The 27,070-nt window shown below is 44.7% G+C and overlaps 1 protein-coding gene across 4 annotated transcripts in view; it reads left to right on the forward strand.

Annotated features, from left to right (window-relative positions):
• LOC129821973 (unconventional myosin-Ic-like) overlaps nt 1-27,070 on the forward strand; it is a 57,697-nt gene that overhangs the window by 20,562 nt on the left and 10,065 nt on the right. For 3 of the 4 annotated variants that reach the window (XM_055879762.1, XM_055879761.1, XM_055879764.1), the window contains exons 2-16: nt 15,975-16,130; nt 16,381-16,496; nt 17,702-17,900; nt 18,346-18,426; nt 18,747-18,926; nt 19,661-19,759; nt 21,138-21,251; nt 21,525-21,596; nt 21,780-21,899; nt 22,401-22,474; nt 22,636-22,741; nt 23,549-23,629; nt 24,457-24,548; nt 26,514-26,608; nt 26,836-26,882. In XM_055879762.1, the coding sequence (XP_055735737.1) occupies nt 15,975-16,130; nt 16,381-16,496; nt 17,702-17,900; nt 18,346-18,426; nt 18,747-18,926; nt 19,661-19,759; nt 21,138-21,251; nt 21,525-21,596; nt 21,780-21,899; nt 22,401-22,474; nt 22,636-22,741; nt 23,549-23,629; nt 24,457-24,548; nt 26,514-26,608; nt 26,836-26,882 (1,632 nt within the window). Of the gene's footprint in view, nt 1-2,229; nt 2,370-15,974; nt 16,131-16,380; nt 16,497-17,701; nt 17,901-18,345; nt 18,427-18,746; nt 18,927-19,660; nt 19,760-21,137; nt 21,252-21,524; nt 21,597-21,779; nt 21,900-22,400; nt 22,475-22,635; nt 22,742-23,548; nt 23,630-24,456; nt 24,549-26,513; nt 26,609-26,835; nt 26,883-27,070 lie in introns of those variants that run through there. The other variant, XM_055879763.1, reaches the window with a different exon arrangement.

Genomic DNA, 27,070 nt, shown 5'->3' on the forward strand with positions numbered 1-27,070 from the left:
CGTCTGGAAAACATTACTCAGATTCCTGCAGGCGGGGGGCTCTGATTATGTTGGCAGTGGTGAGAGGTATAGAAACGGGTATGAACTACAATCCCTGAGCGTAGTTCTGCAGCGTTTATTGGAGATCACAGACAACTATAGAGTGTGTTTTGAAAAGTGAAGGTGAGATGAAGTTTCTGTCTCGTTCCTCTGTCAAATGCTACTACTGCCAGCTGAGCAGTAGGCTTGTCCAATAGAGGGGGCTGTAGAGCGTTGTCAGCAGGAGCAGCAAGCAGGGGGACGGCTGCAGACGACAAGGGTAAACCTGGCCAGGATTTTTTATCTGAGCTGTGTTAGGGGCTGGCCTGGGGCAGGGTGGGGCAGGAAAGAGAGCCACCAACCCCCAACATCCTCACCTGGGTGCATGAAACGGAGGAAAATGGACTGAAACAAAGGGAATATCTGGCTTTCACACTACTGAGCCGAACTGAACAGAGCTAAACCAAGCTGTACTGAGCTGGCCTGGTTACGCATCACCTAGAACTGTGCTGAAAAGGACAATGTGAAAAGAAAACATATCTGAGCCAGATATTCCATTTGGTTCAGGTCAGAGCGATAGTGTGAAAAGGGTACATGTGGCTTGGCTGTCTGCTGCAGCCACCAGGCACCACCACCTCCACAGACAGGAAACACTGACTCCTGCTAATGATTCTCATAAAGTTGGGATTTCCTGGGCCTTTGTGGTACACAGCCATCATACCCCTTAACTCTGGAGCTCGCCACCACGGTCATGATTTAGGTATTTCTGAAGTTTTCAGTTTATTTGCCCTTATTTTCACTATTTGGGCCAGACTTCTGGACACAGATTAAGTCTACTACTGGACTAAACTCTTTCAATGGAGATTCTCTATTGCGCATCATTTTTAGTCCATGACTAGGCTTAATTTATGTCACCTGGCCCTTTTTGTGTTTTAATCAGAGCTTGTTAAAGGTTTACTATAAATCTAGATCGTTTCCTTAAAAGCAGTATATGGACAAGAAGAGACTGCAATCCACACTGATCTTGTTGTTCCACACTGATAACTTTTTTTCTAGGCAAGGAAACCTATGTACTGTTGCTGAACTATCCCTTTTTAAAGCTGCAATGTGTCCTTTTTCTGGGGACCTGACCAAATTAACATAGAAATGTGTTTATAGGTCATTTTCATTGAAAGCAAGTCTAAGAAGCGGTAGATCTGTTCTACGTTCGCTATTTCTATGCGTCCCGTTCTTAAGTTTCGTTTTTTTGCGTATGTTACTTTTGTACATCAGCTGAAAATATAATTTGCTTGGTTATAAAACATTTTATTTCACAGCGGTTTAGATGATACAATGATTCTCTACACCAGGGCTTCCCAAACTCGGTCCTGCCCCTCCAACCAGGAAATGGCGGCTGGTGTTGTGTTCAGTCTGACTGCCAGACTGCTTTGGACTAATTATTGACGGTGTCCCAAATGGCACCTTTTATCCCTACATTACTTTTGATCAGAGACCTATGGAATAGGATGGCGTTTGGGTCGCAACCATGGTCATAATAACAGTCCCACTTAGTGACTTCTCAGGTGAGGGAGGCAAAGAAACTGGGAGCTGCTCGGCTCCAAAATTAATCATGGCAGTAGTGGACTGTTCCACTCCCTGCCTGCCTTGGTTTCTGTTAAATCCCCATCTCCTAAAAGAAAGGAGGGAGAGGAAGGAAGAAGCGAAACTATATGATTAATCTATAGCTCATAAAACATTTTAGTAAACTACCGTTTTGTCTTTCTGTGTAAGTCGTCCTGTATTCTCCCATAGCCCCTCACAGGTCCCCCTCTCCTTGTACAGAGGGACACATTTACCATTTCTTCTTTTCTCTCTCTCTCTCCAGGGGTGGTTGAGTCCAGATGTGTGCTTGGAGATGTTTTTGTGGGATTTTTTTCATGCCCCATCTGCCTTGTTTTAAGAGCAGAGGAGGCAGAGAGAAACTAGAACTAGTTCAAAGCTAGTGTTTCACCTTCCACTGTAAATCCCTTGTTGGGCCCTGTGCTGGAGGAGAGAGGGAATGAGAGAGGGAATGAAAGGGGGAGAGAGAGAGAGCAGGAGTGTGGAGTGTCACTACACAGGGACTGCTTACTCTGTAGAAAGAGGGAGGGAGAAATAGAGAGGAGGTAGAGCGAGAGAGTGACTGAGAGGGAGAAGATAAGTAAGAGGAGATGTGACGGCAGCTGGGTCGCTCCTACACATGGCTCCGGAGAAGTTATAAAAACAAACGTTGCACGATCGCTCTGACGTGGACGACTCACATTCTGGTAGTATAAACAACTGTTAAAGCCGACCAATAAACAGGAAGGAGAGAGATGAAGTACAGAGCCACGGTAAGAAAATAACTGCACGCTCACACACTCATTCTGCTCAACGGCAGCACTCAGCAACACAACATTACAAGTTTCATGTTGAGTCGTGTGTGTGCTTCAGTTCAAATTGTGTACTTGTGTCGTTGCTCAAGGACATACGTCTGAGGACACAAAATCTGTTCCTGTCTAGGGGAGAGGGAGCTGTTCGGTGGAGGTTTCGCTAGGAGAAACTTTATTAGGAAAATGTACATAGTGTGAATTAGTTGCGTCACAGCTTTGAAAGCCAGTGCTCTTGAACTGCAAGGACACAGGAGAGAGGGAAACGTAGCTGGGTTTGGACCACGATTCACCAGTTTCTCCTGACACCAACCTAGTTATCCATCTATGAAATGATCTAATCTTCATATCTAGCTCTCTATCCATCACTTGTAACTGGGGGGGGTCGTATCCAGGGTCGTATTCATTAGGCACCAAAACAGAAGAAAACGGACTAAAAACAGAGAGGGACCACCCAAACTTGTCCAATAAGAAATTCTCGTTCTCCTTTTCCGTGTCAAGTGTTCCATGATGAATACCACCCTTCTATCACTTCTATGCGGTATCTATGTGGAGGTATCTGTTTGTGTTGGTGTGTTTGCGCCACCACAGTGTTGTAATGGCAGGCCTGTGTTGTGAGGCTGGGCCTGGATTCTTTGGCGCTGACTGGGAGTGAGAGGGATGATGTTAATGAAGCTACTGTCAGTCTGTCACAGCACCGAGGCAGCGCTCCAAGTCTTCCCCAACCCTACTGCATGTCTTCCTGTCACTGTCACCTCCGCAGCCTGGGGACACGGATGTGACTCTGACTCTCTCTCTGGGGGAAGGGGTCTGGGAGGTACGACTGTGGGTGTGTCCCAATCTCTGTTTCGTCCTGAAGTGTGCACTTGTTCACTACAACCCACAAATGTAAAACCATTGGATTGGTGAAGGCATAGGCTAGGAAGTTTCCAGTTTTCCAGTACGTATGTATACCAGTCATTTAATTTCAAATATATATATTTTTTTGGAACTGTATGGTGTCCTCAGCCTACTTTAAAACCCCTCTGAGGGGTGTGGTCACTTGAAAGAATTCCCATGGAAAACCATTGATTTGAGTGGTATTTCCACCACCTAATTCAAAATCCCAATTCAACCCCTGGTTGTATGTCAGTGTTTTGATAGGCCAACTATGATGATTTGCACAGTTTCCTGTGTGTTTTGTTGACTTCAAGGACACGGTACATAGTAAAAGGAGTGCTAGTGTGTATGAACCAAGGCTGCTGTGGACCTCCAGCTAACTGCACTAATGAGGAAGACGTGGACTAGCCCTTTTTCAACAGGGTCGTATTCACTAGACGCCAAATGGGAGAAAACTGACTGAAAATTTGGAGGGACTATCTATACTTGTCCAATAAGAAAATATATTTTTGTTGTTGTTGCAAAACCAGGTGCCCCATTCCCAGGGTCTCCCATCTTGTAAGGAGTGCCTTAGAAGTTGTCCACACTAGTTTAGGTGGAATGAATACAATGTTTTGACCAACAGCAATATGACCTGTCATTCCTGGGTTCTGCTAGTCTCTCAATGAAAGCAGCACTCTCTGAGACTGCAATCAAAGCTACTCATACTATATGAGTATACAATACTTGAGCCTGCAATAGATGACTCCACTATTTTCTCCCTCTCTCCCCATCAGTAGCTCCTGATTAGAATCTCATTGGGAGGAAATGCTGTTTATTTTAGTGGCACACTACAGTGAGGGGCTGGTACACAGACACGCACTGATTACAGAATACACTGAGTGTCCCCTGAGAGACTGAATGTGCAGTTGCCGCTGGCTCTTATTGGCCGTGCGGTTGCTTTTCTTCTCCTTAATTGGCTGATTTGCTGTAGTGAGGAAAGGACTAGTTTGCTTAAAGGTAAAGTTTGGCAGAAAGAAAGTAGAGAACCGAGCCATTGATTTGAACCTGTTGACTGGTCTTCTTGAAATGCTCTAACCCTACGTTGGGTCTGTGTTTTGGGACGGACGTGAATCCTATACCCTGTCCTTTTGAAGGGGAATATTTTTTTTTCCCACAGCTGCCCGTATGAGTGGGAGATGGAGAATGTTTTGACCTGCTAATGTAGAGTTATTGTGGTCACACTAGTCTGTCCACTTTCCTCTATACACGTATGTGGGTCAAAGACATATAATGATTTCAAAGTAGCAAAAAAATAAAACTGCAATTACAATTCCCTAAAAGGCTTTTTTATGTTCATTGGAGTGTCACGTATTTCCTTATATTAGTTATATGCAAGAATAAAGCCAATAATTCATTTTTATTGTGATTCATATGAATGTAACCTAGTAAAATGTCATTCAGTATAACACTCTGACCAGTGCCTGTGTTCTTTTGCACATCTTAAAATTGTATTTTTATTGGCCAGTCTGTGATATGGCTTTTTCTTTGCACCTCTGCCTAGAAGGCCAGCATCCCGGAGTCGCCTCTTCACTGTTGACGTTGAGACTGGTGTTTTTTGCGGGTACTATTTAATGAAGCTGCCAGTTGAGGACTTGTGAGGCATCTGTTTCTCAAACGATGTACTTGTCCTCTTGTTCGGTTGTGCACTGGGGCCTCCCACTCCTCTTTCTATTCTGGTTAGAGCCAGTTAGCGCTGTTCTGTGAAGGGAGTAGTGCACAGCGTTGTACGAGATCTTCAGTTTCTTGGCAATTTCTCGCATGGAATAGCCTTCATTTCTCAGAACAAGAATAGACTGGCGAGTTTCAGAAGAAAGGTCTTTGTTTCTGGCCATTTTGAGCCAGTAATTGAACCCACAAATGCTGATGCTCCAGATACTCAACTAGTCTAAAGAAGGTCAGTTTTATTGCTTCTTTAATCAGAACAACAGTTTTCAGCTGTGCTAACATAATTGCAAAAGGGTTTTCTAATGATCAGTTAGCTAATCCAAGTTTATCATTTTAAAAAGGCTAACACAACGTGCCATTGGAACATAGGAGTGATGGTTGCTGCTAATGGGCCTCTGTACGCCTATGTAGATATTCCATTAAAAAATCTTCCGTTTCCAGCTACAATAGTCATTTACAACATTAACAATGTATTCACTGAATTTCTAATCAATTTTGTTATTTTAATGGACATTTTTTTTTGCTTTTCTTAAAAAAAAAAAAGAAATTTCTAACTGACCCTGAACTTTTGAACGGTTATGTACATACACACACACACACACACACACAGACCGACAGAGCTTCACATGCGTCCCTCTTTTTCAAGCCTTGAGGGGGGACTCCATGGCAGGCAATCACCATCAAAACGTTACTATAAACTTGAAGTAGGCCACTGATTCATATCATGGAAAATAGTGGTATCATTAGACCTCTTGAAACAGCTATTCCGAAGTCTGTCATCGTAAACCCTTATTGATTTCACCTTCAGTAGGTTCTCAGTGTGTTTCCATGTGAAATATTTCTACAGTAACACTTCCTATGAATACATTCTAACTCACCATAAACACACAAATAGCAGTTCAAAAATTCTATATACTCAAAGATGACTCTTTAAAAGTGAAAGTGCTCAGGATACCCTGTTGTGCTCTGATACATATCTTGACTGTTTTAATTATTTTGCTTCCTTCCTAAATGGCCACGTGTGACCTCACTTGCGGCCATGGAAAACCCAGAAGCCTCAGTCAGCCTATAACCTTGAGAGAGACCCATGACCGCTATCCCCTGTCAGTGCTGTGGAGTCCCAGTATGTAGTCACGTGTATGGTCCCCTAATGTCTGTGAACCTGAAGTATCCATCTGTGCTCGCCCTCTTTCCTTCTGTGTTACTCCCTTTTTTAATAACAAGACAGAGGAGAGCCAGATAACTGATTCATAGTGGAACATTTTTCAAAAGGGCAAAACTCTTGAGTGGCTAACCGTGCTCTCCGTAGAAGCAGATTAAACCCATATTTGTTTTTAGTTATGCTGGCTGAAACAGAACTGGGGAAAGGCCTATATTCTCCACTTTCCCACAGACATAAATCCCTCCCTATTTTTACTCATGCTGCCTTTTTAGCTGAGCCGAGGTAGACTGCAAACCGGATGTCATTGTTTTCAATGAGAGAACGATGCTAAATGCCGTTCAGGCTGCCGGCGAATGCCGTTCGGGCGGTCACTGTAGACGGGACCAGGGGCGGAGCCAGAGGGGTCTCCGGGGTGGCACTGGACACCCCTGACATCTGATGTGCCACACCAAAATGTCATTTGCTATTGGCAGTTTGATGCTGATTGACATCTCATTTCACCTCTTGTTGAAAGAAGCATTTACTTTGGCGTTCGGCAGCGCAATTTTCAAATTGAGGACGAGGAAGAGAGAATATTAACGTTGGTTGAGAGATACAGAAGAAAAATAGAGGATATTTCAACCGCTCCACAAGCTCTTTTCGCGATTGGCGAAAGCATCATATTTGATGTAAGTTAAGGTTTAGCGTTGGGTTTATGTTTCCTGAACAACTTTGACAAATGTTGAGTCGCTGTGTAGGTTAACGTTAGACCTTTGGTTCCATTAACAGACAGTTATTCAGATAAGGGAGATCGGTTCCCAATTTAGCCTAACGTTGTTTACATCTGTGCTAGTAATGCACACATACAGTGCAGTGTCATAAGTTAGAGTAATACGAATGTTTAGCTAATGTGGGGTAACTAGTAGGCTACAGCTGTCAGTGTTCAGCAAGTTAACATTCAGCTATTTGAAATCCATTAACTCAGTTAACTGTTCGTTTTGAGTTCAAGTACGAAAATCTATCAATCTGATAATGGAGATTTGTAATTGAGATTGGACTAAAATGTGGGTAATCGGATGCTTAGATGTAACCATAGACTGTCTTAATTTTGCATAGGGTCAATTAACATGAAAAGAAAGGGAGAGATATCAGACTTCTGTTCCAAAAGGACACAATGGTAGGCCAGGCCTATACTTTAAACTACACATTTTAGTTAGCAGCTGTTAGTATCTAATCTTGTGGATCCCTTAATTATACATTTCCATAGAGATATGATACATTATTTAACATGTATTTCAAACGTTTCAAGATCCAGAGAAGAGGGTCCTGTACAGCCGTGTTTTCAAACATTTCCCAGAACTCTGCATGGTACTAGGAAAAGGGCTTTCAACATCTCCTGGTATAAGAGAATATTCAAGCCATGAATTGTCTTAAGTCAAGATTCTACTTATTGTTTCGCCTGTAGGCATTTTTCTCTGCCCAGTACACCTTAAATCTGCCTTCACATCAGTCAGGTTTTTGTAACTGGAAAAAGGCTCTGTTTAAAGATTCTGGGTTTAAGCTCCATTTGAAGGCAGAGCATCACATCAATGCTGTGTATGCTTGGAATCAGCATAAAAGGGTTATTGACAGCAACTCATCAATGTTAGATGTCATAAATGAGGACCGGAAAAAGAAAGTGGAGGAACACTATACTTACATTAAAACAATTGCAGATGTGCTCCTATTAACTGCCTCTCAAAAATACAGCGCAAAGAGTCTGAATCGCACAACAAGGGTCATTTTTTGACAATCTTAGAAGAAATAGCAAAGCATGACCCTCTCATAGAGAAAAAGATGAATGCATGTGGTAATGCTAAGTACACAAGCCACCAAATCCAGAATGAGGTTCTTGAGGGCTTAGCTGAGGTGGTACAAAGTGAAATAAAAGAGAAGTAAAAGAAAGTGACGTTTTTAGTGTAATTGCAGATGAAACCAAAGATTTAAAGAACAAATAACAAATGTCTTTAGTTGTGAGGTACTATTACAATGGGGCCATCCACAAAAGCTTTTTACACTTTCAGTCAGCTGAAAGCTTGCAGCAGGTTTCACAAAAATGATAATTGATTGCCTTGAAAATCATGGTCTGGACCACAGAAATAATTTTGTGGGGCAAGGCTATGACGGTGCATCTGTCATGAGCAGAAAGCATTCTGGTCTGTCTGCACGGATTAAAAACAGTGCAAGATTTGCATTTTGTGCACTGTTATGCACATGGTTTGAATTTGGTTCTTGTCGATGCTGTAAAATCAGTGCCTGAGGCAGTTAACTTTTCTGCTCTCCTGCAGAAGCTTTATAACTTTGTATCTGGCTCGTGCGTTCGTCTCAAGTGGCTTGCAGTTCAGAAAGAGTTGTATCCACAGTAGCAGCCCAGGGAACTACAGAGACTTGCGGATGTAAGGTGGGCATGCAGATACATGGCATGCCGTAATCTGAGGGACAGGCTTCCAGCAGCTCTGATGTGCTACAGGATATCACACTTGAAAATAGTGGTGATGGTTCAGTGGAGGCAAGGGGCATTCTTTCTCAGAGAGATTTACATTTCAAAGGGCTTTTGGTTACCTTTTGTAAAGTGCTTGGTGATGCCAAATGTCTTTCTGACATGCTCCAATCAAGATCTCTTGACCTAGCAAGGGCGGTGGGTCTAGTAGGTGCCCTTAGACACATTACAGGACTACAGAAGTAAGGGTTACTTTGGAGAACTATGGAAAGAGGTTGACGAGATTGCAGAGCACTGCAAAATAAGTGTACAAACAGTGTGTAAAAGACAGCCTGAAACAAGCTTAAGATTTCACGACTCATTGATGAGCACTGTTGGACAGAAAAAAATAGTAACCAAAGTGATGGTGTGAGCTTCCAATGAGCTATCTTTTATCAGGTGCCTGACAGTCTCTCAGCTGAGCTGCAGAGGTGTTTTTCAAAGAATTGTGAGACAATGCAAGGGGTCCAGTCTCTCAACCCAAAGAGTACAACATTCTTGAATGAGGAGCCTCTGTTTGTCTTTGCTCCGACCTTTGAGTCAGATTTAGAGGACCTCAAACATGAGGTTCATCAAACCAAGCGGCTTGTTGATAGGAGAGAGACAAGTGGAAGGGGCAGACCGTCTACTCTCCTTGACTTTGTTGTGTTTCTAGAACGTTATAAAGAGATCTTCCATGAGCTATTTCGACTTTGTAAGATTTCTATTGTTACACCAGTCAGCAGTGCTTCTTGTGAAAGAAGCTTCTCAGCTTTAAAACTGTTGTCCTAAGGTGGGTTTTAATCAGTGGTTGATGACAGGTTAAGTCACCTCGGAATTCTCAGGGTTGAGTCAAGGAGGGTACGCGCCCTCAACACGGATGAGTGTGTGAAACATTTTGGTAGTTCTCACCAGAACAGTAGAATTATGCTGGTTTAAATCTACCTAGGATAATTTGGCAGGTTAAAACCTGCACTGTGTACTAGCTAGTACACTGACATTCTAAAATTATAAATCCAAAGGGTATCTTGTCACACATATTTAATTTGGTCTTGATTAGGACAATTCCAAAACTTTTCTTTGCTATTAGTTAACATAATATATATGAGCATAAATATGATACTGTAGTTTGTAATACTGATGGGCACAAATTATTTTTATTTTTCAAGTCCAATTCTGCTTGATACCTGGTATGTCAAATTGCAGTGTTTTTTGTTGTTGTTGAAAATAAACTATGCAATTTATCTCCTTGGTGCTTGAGCTTTATTTTTGGAAAATATTTAGGATATTCAACACTTATAGACCCCGATTATATATTCATGAAAACAGAGTGACCCAAGTGTGTGTGTGTGAGAAATTGAACTGCAGTTCTGAGGTAGAGACACTGACTAGTCATATAGTATGTTCAAGAATTCTAGTGAAGTAACCCTTTTGGACCACACTATCTGTCACATTGAAGAACTCCGGGTTAAGTGAATTATCACTTCTACCTCTAATCAGCAATCATAGGATTTATTCACGCTCCTTAGATGCCAGTTTCGGATTACACACTCATTTTCTGTCATGGTCTATGGACCGCCTGAAGTAGCCTTGGCCACCCCATGTACAAAACTCTAGTTCCGCTACTGGACAGAACTTGCCACCAGAGTTTAAAACATTTTTTTTGCCGTCTGCGGTAGCAGTTTGTTTACTGAAAGCACGATAGCAACGCATACAGTCTTTGATAGCTTACTTTTACGGTTACCATCTTGCTTTCTTCTCCCGCTATGCCGCTTGTAATGACGGTTTTGGCGTCCCTCGTCTAAATGCAGCATTAGTCTTTCTCTTCTATTTAATCATTTACCCGAGAAAATATGATCAATTAGTGACCTTTTTATAAAGAAGCCTTTATTCATGTATTAACTATTCAACCCCCTCCATTCTGAAAAGGATAACATGAAATTACATTTAAGTGATCATGCCCGAGAAACCGGTGTTTGGAGGATATATTAGCACAGGTGTTGGCAAACCGTGACAATATATCCTCCAAACATCGGCTTCGAGGGCATTATCACTTCTATACATTGGGTTACCAACATATTCAAATCATGATTTACATATTTTAATTATTTTGAAGAATTGAATGATACTACTTCCACAAGATATAACGTTAGTCCCAACAAATCTAGGGTTGCTACCCAAGCCGGCTGGTCGTCGTTCTATCGGTTCGGTTGCCAGAGACGTGACCCAGAACAAAAATACTTAATGACGGGATCTATGGACGCGACCCAGTCGTTCATTCTAAATGCTCCATTGCCATACTGGCCGGCAACGTTCTTATCCCTTGCTTGCTAGCTAGCCAACTACGGCTAACTTACTGTCATGTCAAAAAGTGCAGACAGAATAACAACAGTAGCTGCATATCCTTTTGTTTACGCTGTTTTCTAGTGACATTTACTTGAATACATCTTTAAAAATGAGTTGAGGCTCGATTTCGCCTGGCATTGAAAATGTGCTCTCGTCAGGACACTGATGTTCAGAGCAGCTAGCCAACAACACAGCTAACACAGTCACTTCAAACTGAAGCTATACAGACTACACTTCGTTTTGTTTGACCTTTTTTAAATAGACATGTCTTTGTATATATCCATAAAAATGATGCCAGCTGATTCATGATTCGACTTGTTGAGAAACGCTGCCTGCCTGTCTGTCTCGTCCCGACTTCCGACCCCTAGACGTTCATTATTATGGGACAGCTGTCATATAAATAGTAAAGTACAGATAGTACTCAAGTTTTGGGCTATCCAGTGTTTTTACTTTACGCCACTGCTTACACATCACTCACTGTAACTGCAATGGATAATGTTTAAATTTCCTGTCTGTCATAGCTGTTATACATCACAGACTTAAAGATGCTGATAATAGCAATGAACCCTTTTCAGCTGCTTGGTTCTTCCTGTATATCACAATTTAGACCTTTTTAAGCAACCAAAGGGCAACGCTAAGGTCAGGCAAAGGGCAAGCATTGTTTTATGGTTATGCCGCAGACCCACTCATTCCCCTTAGTCACACTCGGTTGTTCACTGCTCTGTGAAATTGACTCTCCATGCAGAATTCTGCAAAAATATCTTGTGTACAACGTAAAACACCAAATAATGCATGCAGAGCAGAATTAGGCCAATACCCGTTAATGATCAAATTCCAGAAAAGAGCCGTTTAAATTCCACAACCACCTAAAAGGAAGCGATTCACAAAACCTTCCATAACAAAGCCATCACCTACAAAGAGATTAACCTGGAGAAGAGTCCCCTAAGCAAGCTGGTCTTGGGGCTCTGTTCTCAAATACAAACACACCCCACAGAGCCCCAGGACAGCAACACAATTAGACCCAACCAAATCATGAGATAACAAAAATATGATTCTTTCCAAATTGTCAAGCAATTAACAAAAAAACAGAGCAAACTAGAATGCTATTTGGCCCTAAACAGAGAGTACACAGTGGCAGAATACCTGACCCAAACTTAAGGAAAGCTTTGACTATGTACAGACTCAGTGAGCATAGCCTTGCTACTGAGAAAGGCAGCCGTAGGCGGACCTGCCTTCAAGAAAGGACCGGCTATGTGCACACTGCCCACCCCAAAATGAGGTGGAAACTGCCAAATATATGACCATATTAGATTTTCATATTTCCCTCAGATTACACAGATACACAAAGAATTTGAAAACAAACCCAATTTTGATAAACTCCCATATCTACTGTGTGAATGACAGGGGGAGGGGAGGCGAGAATAGGTAAGAGGCGGAGGGTAGGAGAAAGAAAGCACGGGTGGGAGAGAGGGAATGAGAGAAGTATTGATAGAGTGGGAGAGCGGATTAAAAAGAGGGCCAGAGCAGTCACACAGCAGTAGGCCTGGGTCCTTTTGTTTTCTCCACAGGATTTGGAAAAGGTGACAGCATGCTGGTAGTCGCAGTAGCGACATGTACAGTTGGTAGCGCAGGAGAGTTGGTGTGTTCAACAAGGACGTGTGTGTGTGTGGTCAGAAGGGGCAGAGTGTGGGGAGGCAGGAAAATAACTATAAAAGCCCCATTGAGGAACAATGAAATAATGGAGAGAGGTGGTGTTGGGAGAACTGAGAGAATGGGAAACCGAAGCGGGAGAAAAGGGGTTCCTCATCCTCTCCCTGTCAGAGAGAACTCCCTCCCTGTGTTGAGAAGAATGTTGGCACTGTTCCATTGTTTCTTGAAATGGTTTCACCATAGAAATAGAATCAATAGAACGGTCCACCCACCCATTGTCATTATCTTGGATGTTGATGTCCTTTCTAGTAATTATATCACTTTCCCCTGTCTTATGTCAGTTACTGATAGTCAATCAATTAGCCCATGTCAGCTAAAATGTTTTAGCTGGCTAATTCAGCCATCTGTCTGAACTTGTTATCTTGGTCGAATTACCAGTCGGGTGCACCCCATTGATTTTGTTAGTTAGTTTCATGGATGTGGATATGCAGCTATGGCCCCTCATGATGAGTTCAAATTTGTTGTGGCCCTCACCCCCTCAAAGTTGCTCATCCCTGGATTAGATGTCCAGATAACAGGCTTCTCACTAACGAGCCCTGGGAGAAAGGAGGTTCCTCATCCTCTTCCTGTCAGAGAGAGAACTCCCTCCCTGTGTTAAAAAGAAAGAGAAGAATGTTGGCACTGTTCCATCATTTCTTGAAATGTTTCCCCATAGAAATATAATCAGTAGAATGTTCCACACTTGGCATCATTAACTTAGATGGGGATGTCCATTCTAGTAATTATATTTCTATGGCTTTCCCCTGGATGTTGGCGCAACAGGCTTCTCACTAACAAGCCCAACGAACCCTGGGAGAGAACTTTTCTCAGCGCAGCACCAGCCCGAGACGGATCACTTTTTCCTCAGGAACTGCAGGCTCTTTGTTTTCCCCCGGGCCATGTGAAACGATAGCTCACCAAGGCTCAGGGCCCGTATTCCAAAAGCCTTTCGGAGTCGAAGTGCTGATCTAGGATCAGGTCACCCCTCTCCATATCATCGTATTTCATTATGATCTGAAAAGGCAGAAAGTATTCTAGATCAGCCCTCCTACTCTGAGACTGTGAATACGGGCCTGCGACTTGAAGGGTGGATGGTGGAGGAGAGAAAGGAGATGGAGGGGTGCTGGTGACCTTAAGCTACCTAAAGACCCTCGGAGGGATACAGTGTGAATGAAGTGAGTTAAAAAGGCTGGAGTGAAAGCTTGAGTCATCACCCCATGAATCTTCATTTGAGCCAGTTTGCTACAGCATGAAAATAAACTTGCAGCAACAGCTAATGTGGATTATAATTAATTAAAAGAAATCTAAGGCTTGAAATTTCAAAGTGGAATTTCCAAACTTCAGAAGCCTTTTTAAACCTCAAATATACTGCATTTCAGGAAGGTTCTCATACAACAGGGTGATCACAGTAAGATCCTACATGTGTAGGAATCATTAAGCTGGAACAACTCGCCCGCCATTAAGTCATACCGCTGAAGTACATTAAATGGTGCTATTAGGTGTTGGTGTGTGGAGACTCCTCAAGCAGAGGCAATTCATTAGGTTTAAAGTCTAAAGGGCTCTTCGCAAACGGAGCCGGCGAAGGTCAGTTTCTGTCGCTCTCTTCGTAGTTTACGTACGTTTGTACGGCTGAATTTTTGGAACCTCCGTCGACCTCGATTGCGTAGACTGTGTAGAGCTCTTAACAACCAGGGGTCGTCACAATTGGCACCCTATTCCCTACATAGTGCACTACTTTTAACCAGAGCCCTAAGGGACCTGGTCAAAATTAGTGCACTATATAGGGGCACTATATAGGGAGTAGGGTATCATTTGGGACATAACTGTTGCGACTACTTCACTATCTCTCCTGCCATCTCTCGTTATAACTCACTGTTGCGTGAGGGAGGGAGGGAGGGAGGGAGGGAGGTAGCAGGGTAGGGTACTGTGTGAAGCAGGGAGTTGTTTTTGGAACGTTGAGTACAATGATGATGCTGGATAAGGAATGGAATCACTTCCTGGCAACACACACACTGGCATACGTTCCTCTCCGGTCTCCTCTCCTCCTCAGCTACACTCACATGTTCCTCTCCGGCCTCCTCTCCTCCTCAGCTACACTCACACGTTCTGTCTGCTTCATCCCTCCTCTCTCTGTTTTTCTCTGTGATACAAGCCGCATTGTCAACAGCTGCCTCACCTACTGCAGCCCTTAATTAGGAGGAGGAGCACCTCTCTCTTTCCCCTGGGCTGGGCCCTACTGTGTCAATAACACAACAATAACATATGCAGCTGCTCTGTACAGTGTGTGTGTGGTAATGAACATGGACAATGAACAATAAACGTGCGTGCAGTCAGTGCGTATATGTGTGTGGAGCCGTGTGTGTGTGCTGGCATAATCAGCTGTACGTCCCTGCCTTGTTGATGCGTCCAGAGCGCGGTGACAGATCTGTGTGGTTCTGTGTAGTGATAGTGACTACTGTATAGTGAGCCATGGATCTGGGTAACATTTGCGGTCTGGTGCGTAAAACTCAAGCCTCCATCGTAGAAAACAGGTTCCTGGGCAAACGCATTGACGAGCTGAAGGATGTAAGTTCAGTGGTTGAATGCACGTATTATTTTTTAGATTGGGGATTCTAGCTTGGTTGGAGCCTGTGAGACTTTGGTCGAAGTGCTAACTTTTATTTCTCTCGGGTTGGGTGTTCCTCCGCTTCTAGTTCTAGCTTGCACAAGATTACAAAGTGAGTATTTTTCTAAAAAGAGAGCTCTTTGGTGTGTAACACTGCAAAACTCCAGTTTCTACAATCACTTTCTGTCTGTGTATGTTATTGAATGTGGGAGAGAGGGCTCTTGTGCTAACTATTCTTTGTCATGGTTTTTGATGGAAATGGGTACCTTTTTTGTGAAGCGTTGTGTCATCGTGTGTGTTGAAGTACGTATTGAAGCTAAATTCCGGGGTACTGTAGCTAGATTCTGGGGTACTGTAGCTAAATTCCGGGGTACTGAAGCTAAATTCCGGGGTACTGAAGCTAGATTCTGGGGTACTGTAGCTAAATTCCGGGGTACTGAAGCTAAATTCCGGGGTACTGTAGCTAGATTCTGGGGTACTGTAGCTAGATTCTGGGGCCCTTATGAGCTCTTACTTGTCAGGCATAAATGAACACTTTGAAAGAGATTCACACGCAACGGTGATTCAACTTAACCAGCGTCTGCTTAGAATGTCTCTTCTGTCTTTGGTATTTTTTTGCTTCTCTCTCCTGCCTTAATTTTATACCGATTTTGTATATACATTGTTCCTATTACTGACCTCCCTCTGCTCCTCTTCTCCCTCCAGACGTTGGGGAGTGACGGGGTGCGGATCACAATGGAGAGTGCCCTGACGGCCAGGGACCGGGTGGGTGTGCAGGACTTTGTCCTGCTGGAGAACCACACCAGTGAAGCAGCCTTCATCGAGAACCTCCGCAAGCGCTTCAAGGAGAACCTCATCTATGTAAGACGCCTACCCCAATTACACTCACCTCCTGGGTCATATTCATTAGGTAGCAAACGAACGCAAAAGGGGAAGGACTACCTGAACTTGTCCAATAAACAACGCTTGTTTTTGTATTCCGTTGCGTAATATGTTGCTGCTCTCGTGAATTTGTGCCTGCTGAAGATACAAATACAGTGTGTGTGTAGATGCATCCCCCACTGTGTTGTCACCTTAGAGAGAGAGTTTAAGGTCTCTGTTTCTCTCTCAGACGTACATCGGCTCAGTCCTGGTGTCGGTGAACCCCTACAAGGATCTGGAGATCTACACCAAGAACCACATGGAGCGCTACCGAGGCGTCAACTTCTACGAGGTCTCTCCCCACATGTGAGTAACCTGAACCCGGGTATCCCAACCCACCATCTCTCCACCTCTCCCATCCCAGTTGACTGAGTCATGGACTAACAGTTATGTAAGGGGGGGGGGGGGGTTCTGAGTGTCTGCTCGGCATACATTACGTCGGGCCTGTTTGTTTTGAGTTGCTAGGCGAAGAGGGAATTCCTGGCCGATTCCTCTGACTCTCTGACCACGGACGAACAATGGACTGTATTATGGGGATTCCGCCATGCGCTCGACATTCCCTGCTTCGCTGCTCCTGGGCTCTGTGTTTTTTCTCCCATTCTACTCGACCATGAAGCCAAATGTTTTCTGTCTGTCTGAGTGGGAAAGTAGGGACGTGGGGCTCCCGAGTGGCGCAGCGGTCTAAGGCACTGCATCTAGGTGCTAGAGGCATCACTACAGACCCAGGTTCAATTCCAGGCTGTATCACAACCAGCCATGATTGGGAGTCCCATAGGGCGGCGCACAATTGGCCCAGCGTCATCCGGGTTAGGGGAGGGTTTGGCCGTCATTGTAAACTAAGAATTTGTTCATATCTGACTTGACAGGTAATTTTTTTTTTTTTTTTTAAATGTGTTTTGGAATGGAGGGAATATGGAGGAGGGACAGAGAGACAAATGGGCGATGGTGGAGGGGTGGTACTAGGTGGTATCAAATTGGTATCAAATTTGTGGTATAAAATTTGCAGTGGAAATTGTTAAAAGTAGTCCTTGTGCATATATTTTTGTGTGGAATAGTCCATATACAACATAGTCAAAACAGAACTACACAACATAAGAAATTATATTATGAACAGTTGAGGATTTGTGTGGAAATGTGTAGTAATATCCCATCCACTCCACTGTATCCTCTCTACTCCTGTATCCTCTGTATCCCATCTACTCCACTGTATCCTCTCTACTCCTGTATCCTCTGTATCCCATCTACTCCACTGTATCCCCTCCACTCCACTGTATCCCCTCCACTCTACTAGATCCTCTCCACTCCAGATTGAAGGTTCATGAGGATGCGATGACACAAAGTGCCTCTGTTTGCTAGCTGTCCCACTCCACTACAGTACTTCACTGACTCGTGCTCTTTCTCTCTCTCTGTCTCTGTCTCTGTCTCTCTCTCTCTCTCTGTCTTTCTCTCTCTCTCTGTCTCTCTCTCTCTCTCTCTCTCTCTGTCTCTCTCTCTCTCCCTCCTCCTTCCAGCTACGCGGTGTCTGACAACTCCTACCGGTCCATGCGGACGGAGCGTAAGGACCAGTGCATCCTCATCTCGGGGGAGAGCGGTGCCGGCAAGACGGAGGCCTCAAAGAAGATCCTGCAGTACTACGCTGTGACCTGTCCCGCCAGCGACCAGGTGGAGACGGTCAAGGACCGCCTGCTGCAGTCCAACCCTGTCCTAGAGGTCAGCACTGGGGGGGGATACCATGTCATCCACTGCATGTGTCTGGCTTGGTCCAGTCTAAAACAAGACATCATATTTGTGTCTGTGTGCGTGTACGGCATGTCCTGGAGTGTGAGCAGGCTCTCTACTCATTTAGTGTACTATATTGAGCTGTGGTGGGTTTGGCTGGATGGGCTGTAGACTAGTGGAGTCCAGACAGCTGGGGAGCAGATGTGTTAGGACCAGAGCAGAGCGGTCCAGACAGACCGACCGACTGCCCTGTAATCTAGCCCCATGTCACAGCCCAGCACATCTCCTGACCCTCTGACACCACTTTAACACACCTGTCTACCCTCCCCACTCCTGTATCCCCCCTCTCCGTCCTCTCTCTTGTTTACCTCCCTTTTCTCTCCTCTTCTGTCTCCCTCCTCTCTGTCTACCTCTTCGTCCCAATGTGTGACCCCAGGCTTTTGGAAATGCCAAAACGTTACGCAACGACAACTCCAGCCGCTTCGGTAAATACATGGACATCCAGTTTGACTTCAAGGTGAGTGGTCACACACACACACACACACACACACACACACACACACACACACACACACACACACACACACACACACACACACACACACACCAATGACCGAGTATATTCCTGTAAGGGGGAAACCAGTACATAAACACTGCCAGTCCTTCCATATTAACTTGTACAATATGTTTATTTTTCCACTCCTGCGTTACTGTACTGTCCTGGGGGCGTGTACACCTGCATGTGGTTGTGTGGCTCTGTGTCTGTCTCAGTATCCCTGCATCACCACCCTCTGCTCCTCCACCCCCTTTCCCCGGTTCCCCCTCTCCCGCCGGCAGGGTGCACCGGTGGGGGGCCACATCCTCAACTACCTGCTGGAGAAGTCACGGGTGGTGCACCAGAACCACGGCGAGAGGAACTTCCACATCTTCTACCAGCTGATTGAGGGGGGTGAGGAGGACCTGCTGCGGCGCCTGGGCCTGGAGAGGAACCCCCAACAGTACCAGTACCTCGTCAAGGTGGGACGCAGCAGAGTTTCACTCTATGGTTGGGTCTGGAATGGGACACTTCCCTAGTCTCCAACTTCTGACCAGAGCATGTGTCTAGCTGTTTGGGGCTCAGGTCAAAAGCTATGCAATCACGTGTTTGAGATGTACCCCCTTTGAGATGTACCCCCAAGTCTCTCCTTTTTGCTTTCACAGCAGGAAGAGGTGTGTGTCTGCTCTCTCTCTCTCACTTTCTCACTCACTGATGTTCTCTCTAGTGTGTGCTGGCTCTGGCCCAGTGGGAGGCCGGTTTAATGGACCCAGTGTGTTATTAGTGCTGCTATAGAGATGCTCTCAGGTGAAGGAGTTGTCTATCCCTACTCACTCCCCCGCTGAGACCTACGATATTTCTGCAAACACGCGCACAAACACTTATTTAGTCAGCCAATGAATGTGTGGGTGTTCAGTATGCGACGTGCACACGCGCCGTAAATGAGTGCAAGTGTCTGTGTTTGCTGGATCTGCAATTAGTACGCATACGGCCTGTAGAGATAAAGCATGTAAAACATGAACCTGCCGATCTTTCAAAGACGTCTGAACACGTTTTCATAGAGCAGCTTGGGAGACGTTTTTAACTAACACCTTACTGTTTTACTTCTTACTAACACTGATTTAGATGTTGGCTGCTTTGTTGAGGAACGATTTTACTTGCAATGTAGAATTATGGTGTTTTGGCTTCAACAGTTTTGTCTGTGTGGGTCTCTCAGGGGAACTGTCCCAAGGTGAGCTCCATCAACGACCGTAGCGACTGGAAAGTGGTGAGGAAAGCCCTGTCTGTCATCGGCTTCAGCGAGGACGAGGTGGAGGTAAGAACCTGTTATTACAACACAGACACACAGACATAATGTTAGCCACTTAGGTAGTGTTTTGTTGATGACCTTAAATACTACTACTGAATACTTATTCCATTTTGACTGTCTGACCAATCATGTCTGACCAATCATGTCTGACCAATCCTGTCTATGCTTTGGGTGCCACCATCTGTTTTGTGATTGTAGTTGTACAGTAACATGCTGTATGCCCCTTTGCTGGAGTCTTGTGTATATAGTCAGGTTGTGTGACTGTCTATATTGACCAATAAAGTGGTGTTATCTTATGTGAGTGTGTTGGGACAGTGGGTGAAGAGAGGGCTGATTTTGTGCTTTGTGTGGATGTTTTTGCATTTTCATGACTGTACTCTGGGCTTTGGGCCAGAGCTCAGTATTTCTCAGTTCAGTGAGGGAAGTGGGAGAGAGCAGGTGGTTATATATAGTATACAGTACTCAGTGGTGGGGAAAAGTACTACATTTTCATACTTAACTAAAGAAACCTTTTTTAATAGAAAATGACTCAAGTAAAAGTCACCAATTAAAATACTACTGTAGTAAAAGTCTAAAAGTATTTGGTTTTCAATATATGTAAGTATCAAAAATAAATGTACTTGCTAAAATATACTTAAATATCAAAAGTTAAAGTATAAATCATTTCACATTCCTTATTATATTATGTTTCACATTATATTATGTTATTATGTTATATTATGCAAACTAAACGGCACGATTTTCTTTTTCTTTTTTTTCTTTTTTTACGGATCGCCAGGGGCACATTCCAACACTCAGATATAATTTACAAGCGAAGCATTTGTGTTTAGTGAGTCTGCCAGATCAGAGGCAGTACGGATGACCAGGGATGTTCTCTTGATAAGTGTGGGAATTGGACCATTTTCCTGTCCTGCTAAGCATTTGAAATATAACGAGTACTTTTGGATGTCAGGGGAAATGTATGGAGTAAAAAGTACATTATTTTCTTTAGGAATGTAGTGAAGTAAAAGTTGTCAAAAATATAAATTGTAAATTACAGATGCCACAAACATCTACTTGAGTAGTACTTCAAAGTATTTTACTTAAGTACTTTACACCACTGACACACACACACAAAAAGAGGCCATATTCACTATATGTTGTATATGCATGCATGTGGGGGGAGGATGGTCAGTTGAATTATATTTTATAACTCTTCAAGTCCAAGATAGCCTAATCTAATACTTGCAGTCATCAAGATAACGTTGTCTTCAGAAGATCACAATAAAATGTGTATAATCTTATCATGTCTAATGTTCACATGGCTTTTTTTCTCTCTCTCACTGTGTCTCGCTCTCTCTCTCGCTCTCACTGTCTCTCTCTCTCACTCGTTCTCTGTGTGTAGGAGCTGTTAAACATTATTGCCAGCGTTCTTCACTTGGGGAACATTCAGTATGGAGGAGAGGACAGCGGCAATGCCTACATCACTACAGACACACAGATCAAATACCTGGCGAGGGTATGACCTCTACCTCCTGACTACAGTGTACCTATGGGGACACTACTCATACTGCACCCAGGCAATCATGTACCCTGTCGATACTCATGTACCCTGTCGATACTCATGTACCCTGTCGATACTCATGTACCCTGTCGATACTCATAACACATTACTCTCTTCATAACTCGATAGTATCACTGTTCATTTGCTCAGTAGGATAAATAACATTGATACTGGTGTTGAATGAATTAGTTTGGAGGTGTGTTAAAGTCTTTATTGTTGACGGTGCAGTTACTAGGTGTGGACGGTTTGGTCCTGAAAGAAGCGCTAACACACAAAAAGATCATCGCCAAAGGGGAAGAGGTAGGCTGGAACCTTCTCTAAGTCAATGCTCTTTATAATGAACTCTATGAGAACGTTTCTATATTCGACATGTAACGGCTCTTCGGTACCTCGGCAAGTGAGGAATTGTAGAATAACCATTTCCATTCTTCTCTCTCTGTGTGTGTCTGTCTGTATCTGATCTGTGTGTGTCTGTCCTCCCAGCTGAAGAGCCCTCTGAACCTGGAGCAGGCAGCGTCGGCGCGGGACGCCCTGTCCAAGGCCGTGTACGGCCGTACCTTCACCTGGCTCGTCAACAAGATCAACGTCTCCCTGGCTTACAGGGTAACACCACACGCCCCTAACTAACTAACACCCCATTAACCCCTCTCTTACCGATGATCCCCCTCCTCGTTGGCATGATATCCCTATATCTACCCCAGTCTTCTGCCTCTCTTGTCAGCCTGCGCTTTTGACCTCTTAGCCGGCCGTTTCTAGACAGCGGTAGTAGGACTCCCCCTTGTGGATATGTTGTAATACTACATGTTTGACAGAGGAGTATTGTTGGTTCTACAACAATGCATTTCTGTGTAGACTATTGTCTGATAGGGGTTAGGTTATTGCATGTTTGGGCTGTGAGATAGTGTAGCCGTAATGCGTCTGGTCCGTGTCTGTTGTGAGTTCATCGTTAGACGGTGCTTATCGTGCTTCGTTAGGTGTACATGTTAACAAATAATGAACTGCTCATTTATTCTTAGTCTGTTGGCTGTACACTGTTTAGAAACGGTTTATGAATGCTTCTTCATGAAAGCCATTATGAAGAGTTAACCGTTCTTTTTCTTCTAGGACGAGACTTATAAGAATGCTTCTGTCATTGGTCTCCTGGATATCTATGGGTTTGAAGTCTTCCAGCACAACAGGTACCAGAGTAATATATATAGGACTCATTTTCCCATAATCCTGTGTGTTTTTGACAGCGTTTACCATTTACTGTCATTACGATTCTGCGTATTTTAATGTCAAGTTTGCGTTGAATATCATTGTCACGTGAAAAGATCATCTGTAATTGTGTGTGTTGCAGTTTTGAGCAGTTCTGCATTAACTACTGTAACGAGAAGCTGCAGCAGCTCTTCATCGAGCTCACCCTCAAGTCCGAGCAGGATGAGTACGAAGCAGAGGGAATCACGGTGAGACTACTCTCTCTCTTTGTTTTGTCAGTCCATCTTCTCCTTCTCCATCCCCTCCTCACTCTGCCTCCCCTCTCAGCCCTCTGCCTCGATGCTTCTATCCGTCTTGGAGGGAGCTTACCCTCCCTCTACTGCTCTCCTCCATTTCTCTAGCTTTTTTCTCGCTCTCTCTTCCCACTTCTCCCTCTTTTCATTCTCCCCCTCTTTTTACAGTCCTCTTCCACCTCTCTCTTTCTTCTCTGTCCGGTCCTATCCTTCTACCTTCTCCCCATCGGCTCTGCTTGACTGTCTACACAGTGATTGGTGGCCCACTCCACTACGATTCAGAGCCCATATTGGCAAAGAATCTCAGAACAGGAGTGCTGCTGATCTAGGATCAGTTTTGCCTTGTAGATCATAATGACTGAGATTATATGAAAAGGGTGAACCTGATCATACGTCAGCACTCTTACTCTGAGCCGCCTGGTGAATACGGGCCCATAGGGAGCTGAGTGCAGAGGGCCGTGGGAGAGAGATTCGTGTCCAGTTAGACACCCGTCAAAGGGGACATTGTTGTACAACGTGGGCCGTGTTCTGTGGTGTTTGTGATAATAATGTGGCGGTAAACGTGTGTGTGTGTGTGTGAGGCAGCAAACGTCAATAAAGGTTTGATTGACAGTGTGCATAAAGTGTGGGTTCAGAATGTCCTTGTCCTGGATTCTCAGCATTCTGTGAATGTTTTCTTTTACAACCGTTAACATGTAAAACAGTTCCGTTTTCTAAGCTAGCGATTTAAAAGATGCCGCTGCGTTCCTTGCTGTCTCGCAGTGGGAGCCTGTGCAGTACTTCAACAACAAGATCATCTGTGATCTGGTGGAGGAGAAGTTCAAAGGCGTCATCTCCATTCTGGTGAGAATCCGTGTCAGTCTTTAATGTAACCCTGAGCTTTTCAAGTTGACCTTTCACCTTTCTCTCTCTTGGCCCCTCTGCATCTGGTATATCCTACTGTCACAGTCAACTGTCCATCTAATGTATTTCTCTCTTTCATTCTTTCTCGCTCTCCCCCTGTCTCTGTGTGTGTCTCTCTCTCTCTCTCTCTCTCTCTCTGTCTCTCTCTGTGGCGCTCTCTGTCTCTCTCTATGGCTGTCTCTCTCTGTGGCGCTCTCTGTCTCTCTCTGTGGCTGTCTCTCTCTCTCTCTCTGTGGCGCTCTCTGTCTCTCTCACTCTCTCTCTCTCTCTCTCTGTGGCTCTCTCTCTCTCTCTCTCTCTCTGTGGCTCTCTCTCTCTCTCTCTCTCTCTCTGTGGCTCTCTCTCTCTCTCTCTCTCTCTGTGGCTCTCTCTCTCTCTCTCTCTGTGTCTCTCTCTCTCTCTGTGGCGCTCTCTCTCTCTCTCTGTGGCGCTCTCTCTCTCGCGCTCGCTCTCTCTCTCGCTCTCTCGCTCTCTCTCTCTCTCTCTCTCTCTCTCTGTGGCGCTCGCTCTCTCTCTCTCTCTCTCTCTCTGTGGCGCTCGCTCTCTCTCTCTCTCTCTCTCTCTGTGGCGCTCGCTCTCTCTCTCTCTCTCTGTGGCGCTCGCTCGCTCTCTCTCTCTCTGTGGCTCTCTCTCTCTCTGTGGCTGTCTCTCTGTCTCTCTGTGGCTGTCTCTCTGTCTCTCTGCCTGTGTCTTTGTGGCTGTCTCTCTGTCTCTCTGTGGCTGTCTCTCTGCCTGTGTCTCTGTGGCTGTCTCTCTGTCTCTGTCAGGATGAGGAGTGCCTGAGGCCAGGTGACGCCAGTGACATCACCTTCCTGGAGAAGCTGGAGAATACTGTGGGAGGCCACGCCCACTTGACAACGTGAGTCTATGCACATACAAACGAATACGTCCAAACCTCCCTCTGCTAACCTAGCAACAGAAGTTGTCGTGAGAGCTAGCTGTAAAAAAATGCTCTTGGAACAAAATGCATACGAATTCATGGAAAACTCCACCCAACTTTCAAAATACAGAAATCATCCATGCATCATAAGGGGATGATTTCTCTGTTGAATGTTACATATCTTGAAAACTTGATTGGGGACTGTCCCAAAATGTTTTGCTTATGTCAACAATTGACTAATAGTTTTTGGGTGGAGTTTTCTTTTAAGCTGTACACAACAGAAAATATGTAAACATAAACTCAGCAAAAAAAGAAACGTCCTCTCACTGTCAACTGCGTTTATTTCAGCAAACTTAACATGTGTAAATATTTGTATGAACATAACAAGACTCAACAACTGAGACATAAACTGAGACTTGAACAAGTTCCACAGACATGGGACTAACAGAAATTGAATAATGTGTCCCTGAACAAAGGGGGAGAGGGGTCAAAAGTAACAGTCAGTATCTGGTGTGGCCACCAGCTGCATTAAGTACTGCAGTGCATCTCCTCCTCATGGACTGCACCAAATTTGCCAGTTCTTACTGTGAGATGTTACCCCACTCTTCCACCAAGGCACCTGCAAGTTCCTGGACATTTCTGGGGGGAATGGCCCTAGCCATCACCCTCCGATCCGACAGGTCCCAGACGTGCTCAATGGGATTGAGATCCGGGCACGTCGCTGGCCATGGCAGAACACTGACATTCCTATCTGGCAGGAAATCGCACACAGAACGAGCAGTATGGCTGGTGGCATTGTCATGCTGGAGGCTCATGTCAGGATGAGCCTGCAGGAAGGGTACCACATGAGGGAGGAGGATGTCTTCCCTGTAACACACAGCGTTGAGATTGCCTGCAATGACAACAAGCTCAGTCCGATGATGCTGTGACACACCGCCCCATACCATGATGGACCCTCCACCTCCAAATTGATCTCGCTCCAGAGTACAGGCCTCGGTGTAATGCTCATTCCTTCAATGATAACGAATCTGACCATCACCCCTGGTGAGACAAAACCACGACTCGTCAGTGAAGAGCACTTTTTGCCAGTCCTGTCTGGTCCAGCGACGGTGGGTTTGTGCCCATAGGCAACGTTGTTGCCGGTGATGTCTGGTGAGGACCTGCCTTACAACAGGCCTACAAGCCCTCAGTCCAGCCTCTCTCAGCCAATTGCGGACAGTCTGAGCACTGATGGGGGGGATTGTGCATTCCTGGTGTAACTTGGGCAGTTGTCGTTGCCATCCTGTACTTGTCCCGCAGGTGTGATGTTCGGATGTACCAATCCTGTGCAGGTGTTGTTATACGTTGTCTGCCACTGCGAGGACGATCAGCTGTCCATCCTGTCTCCCTGTAGCGCTGTCTTAGGCGTCTCACAGTACGGACATTGCAATTTATTGCCCTGACCACATCTGCAGTCCTCATGCCTCCTTGCAGCATGCCTAAGGCACGTTCACGCAGATGAGCAGGGACCCTGGGCATCTTTCTTTTGGTGTTTTTCAAAGTCAGTAGAAAGGCCTCTCTAGTGTCCAAAGTTTTCATAACTGTGACCTTAATTGCCTACCGTCTGTAAGCTGTTACTGTCTTAATGACTGTTCCACAGGTTCATGTTCATTAATTGTCTATGGTTCATTGAACAAGCATGGGAAGCAGTGTTTAAACCCTTTACAATGAAGATCTGTGAAGTTATTTGGATTTTGACGAATTATCTTTGAAAGACAGGGTCCTGAAAAAGGGCGAGTTTATGTTGTGTTCATTAGGTACCAAATGGAAGAAAACAGAATGAAACAGGGAGGGATTACCTGAACGTGTTGAATAAGAAAAGCTTGTTTTGGTTTTCCATTGCATAACGTTTTGCTATGGTGTGCCCTAATAATTTGTCACTTAATGTTCCTGCGATCCTCGTAGTCACAAGCTGGCCGATGGAAAGACCCGGAAGGTGATGGGCCGAGAGGAGTTCAGACTGCTGCACTACGCTGGCGAGGTCAACTACAACGTCAACGGTGTGTGTGTGTGTGTGCATGGAGCAGCAGGATCAATTGTTAGGGGGAAGCGAGAGTGAGATGACCAGAGGGAGAGGAAGGATGTTCTGTGCTCAGGTCTTTACGTTTGTCCTTGGATGTTTCTGTACTTCTTGTAGTGGTCTGTTTTACTGTGTGTGTGTAATCATTTTCATCCCCAATCCATATTGGGAGTGCATGTTCTCTTACTCTCTCTCTTCCCCCTCTAGGCTTTCTGGACAAGAACAATGACCTCCTCTTCAGGAACTTGAAAGAGGTGAGAGAGAGAATTCAGGACAATGGGGAAATGATTTAGATAGGAGATGGATGATATCATTGGAAACTAGGCTAGACTCTAAGATTATGTTGTGTCACTGTGGTAGACTCTGTCTCTCGGTCTCTCTCCGTGTGTGCAATGTGTGAGTTTGAAGAGCAGTGTGGTAGTTCTAGTCGTAGTGAGTTGTA

The sequence above is a fragment of the Salvelinus fontinalis genome, chromosome 24 (genome assembly GCF_029448725.1).
Source record: "Salvelinus fontinalis isolate EN_2023a chromosome 24, ASM2944872v1, whole genome shotgun sequence".
NCBI lineage: Eukaryota > Metazoa > Chordata > Actinopteri > Salmoniformes > Salmonidae > Salvelinus > Salvelinus fontinalis.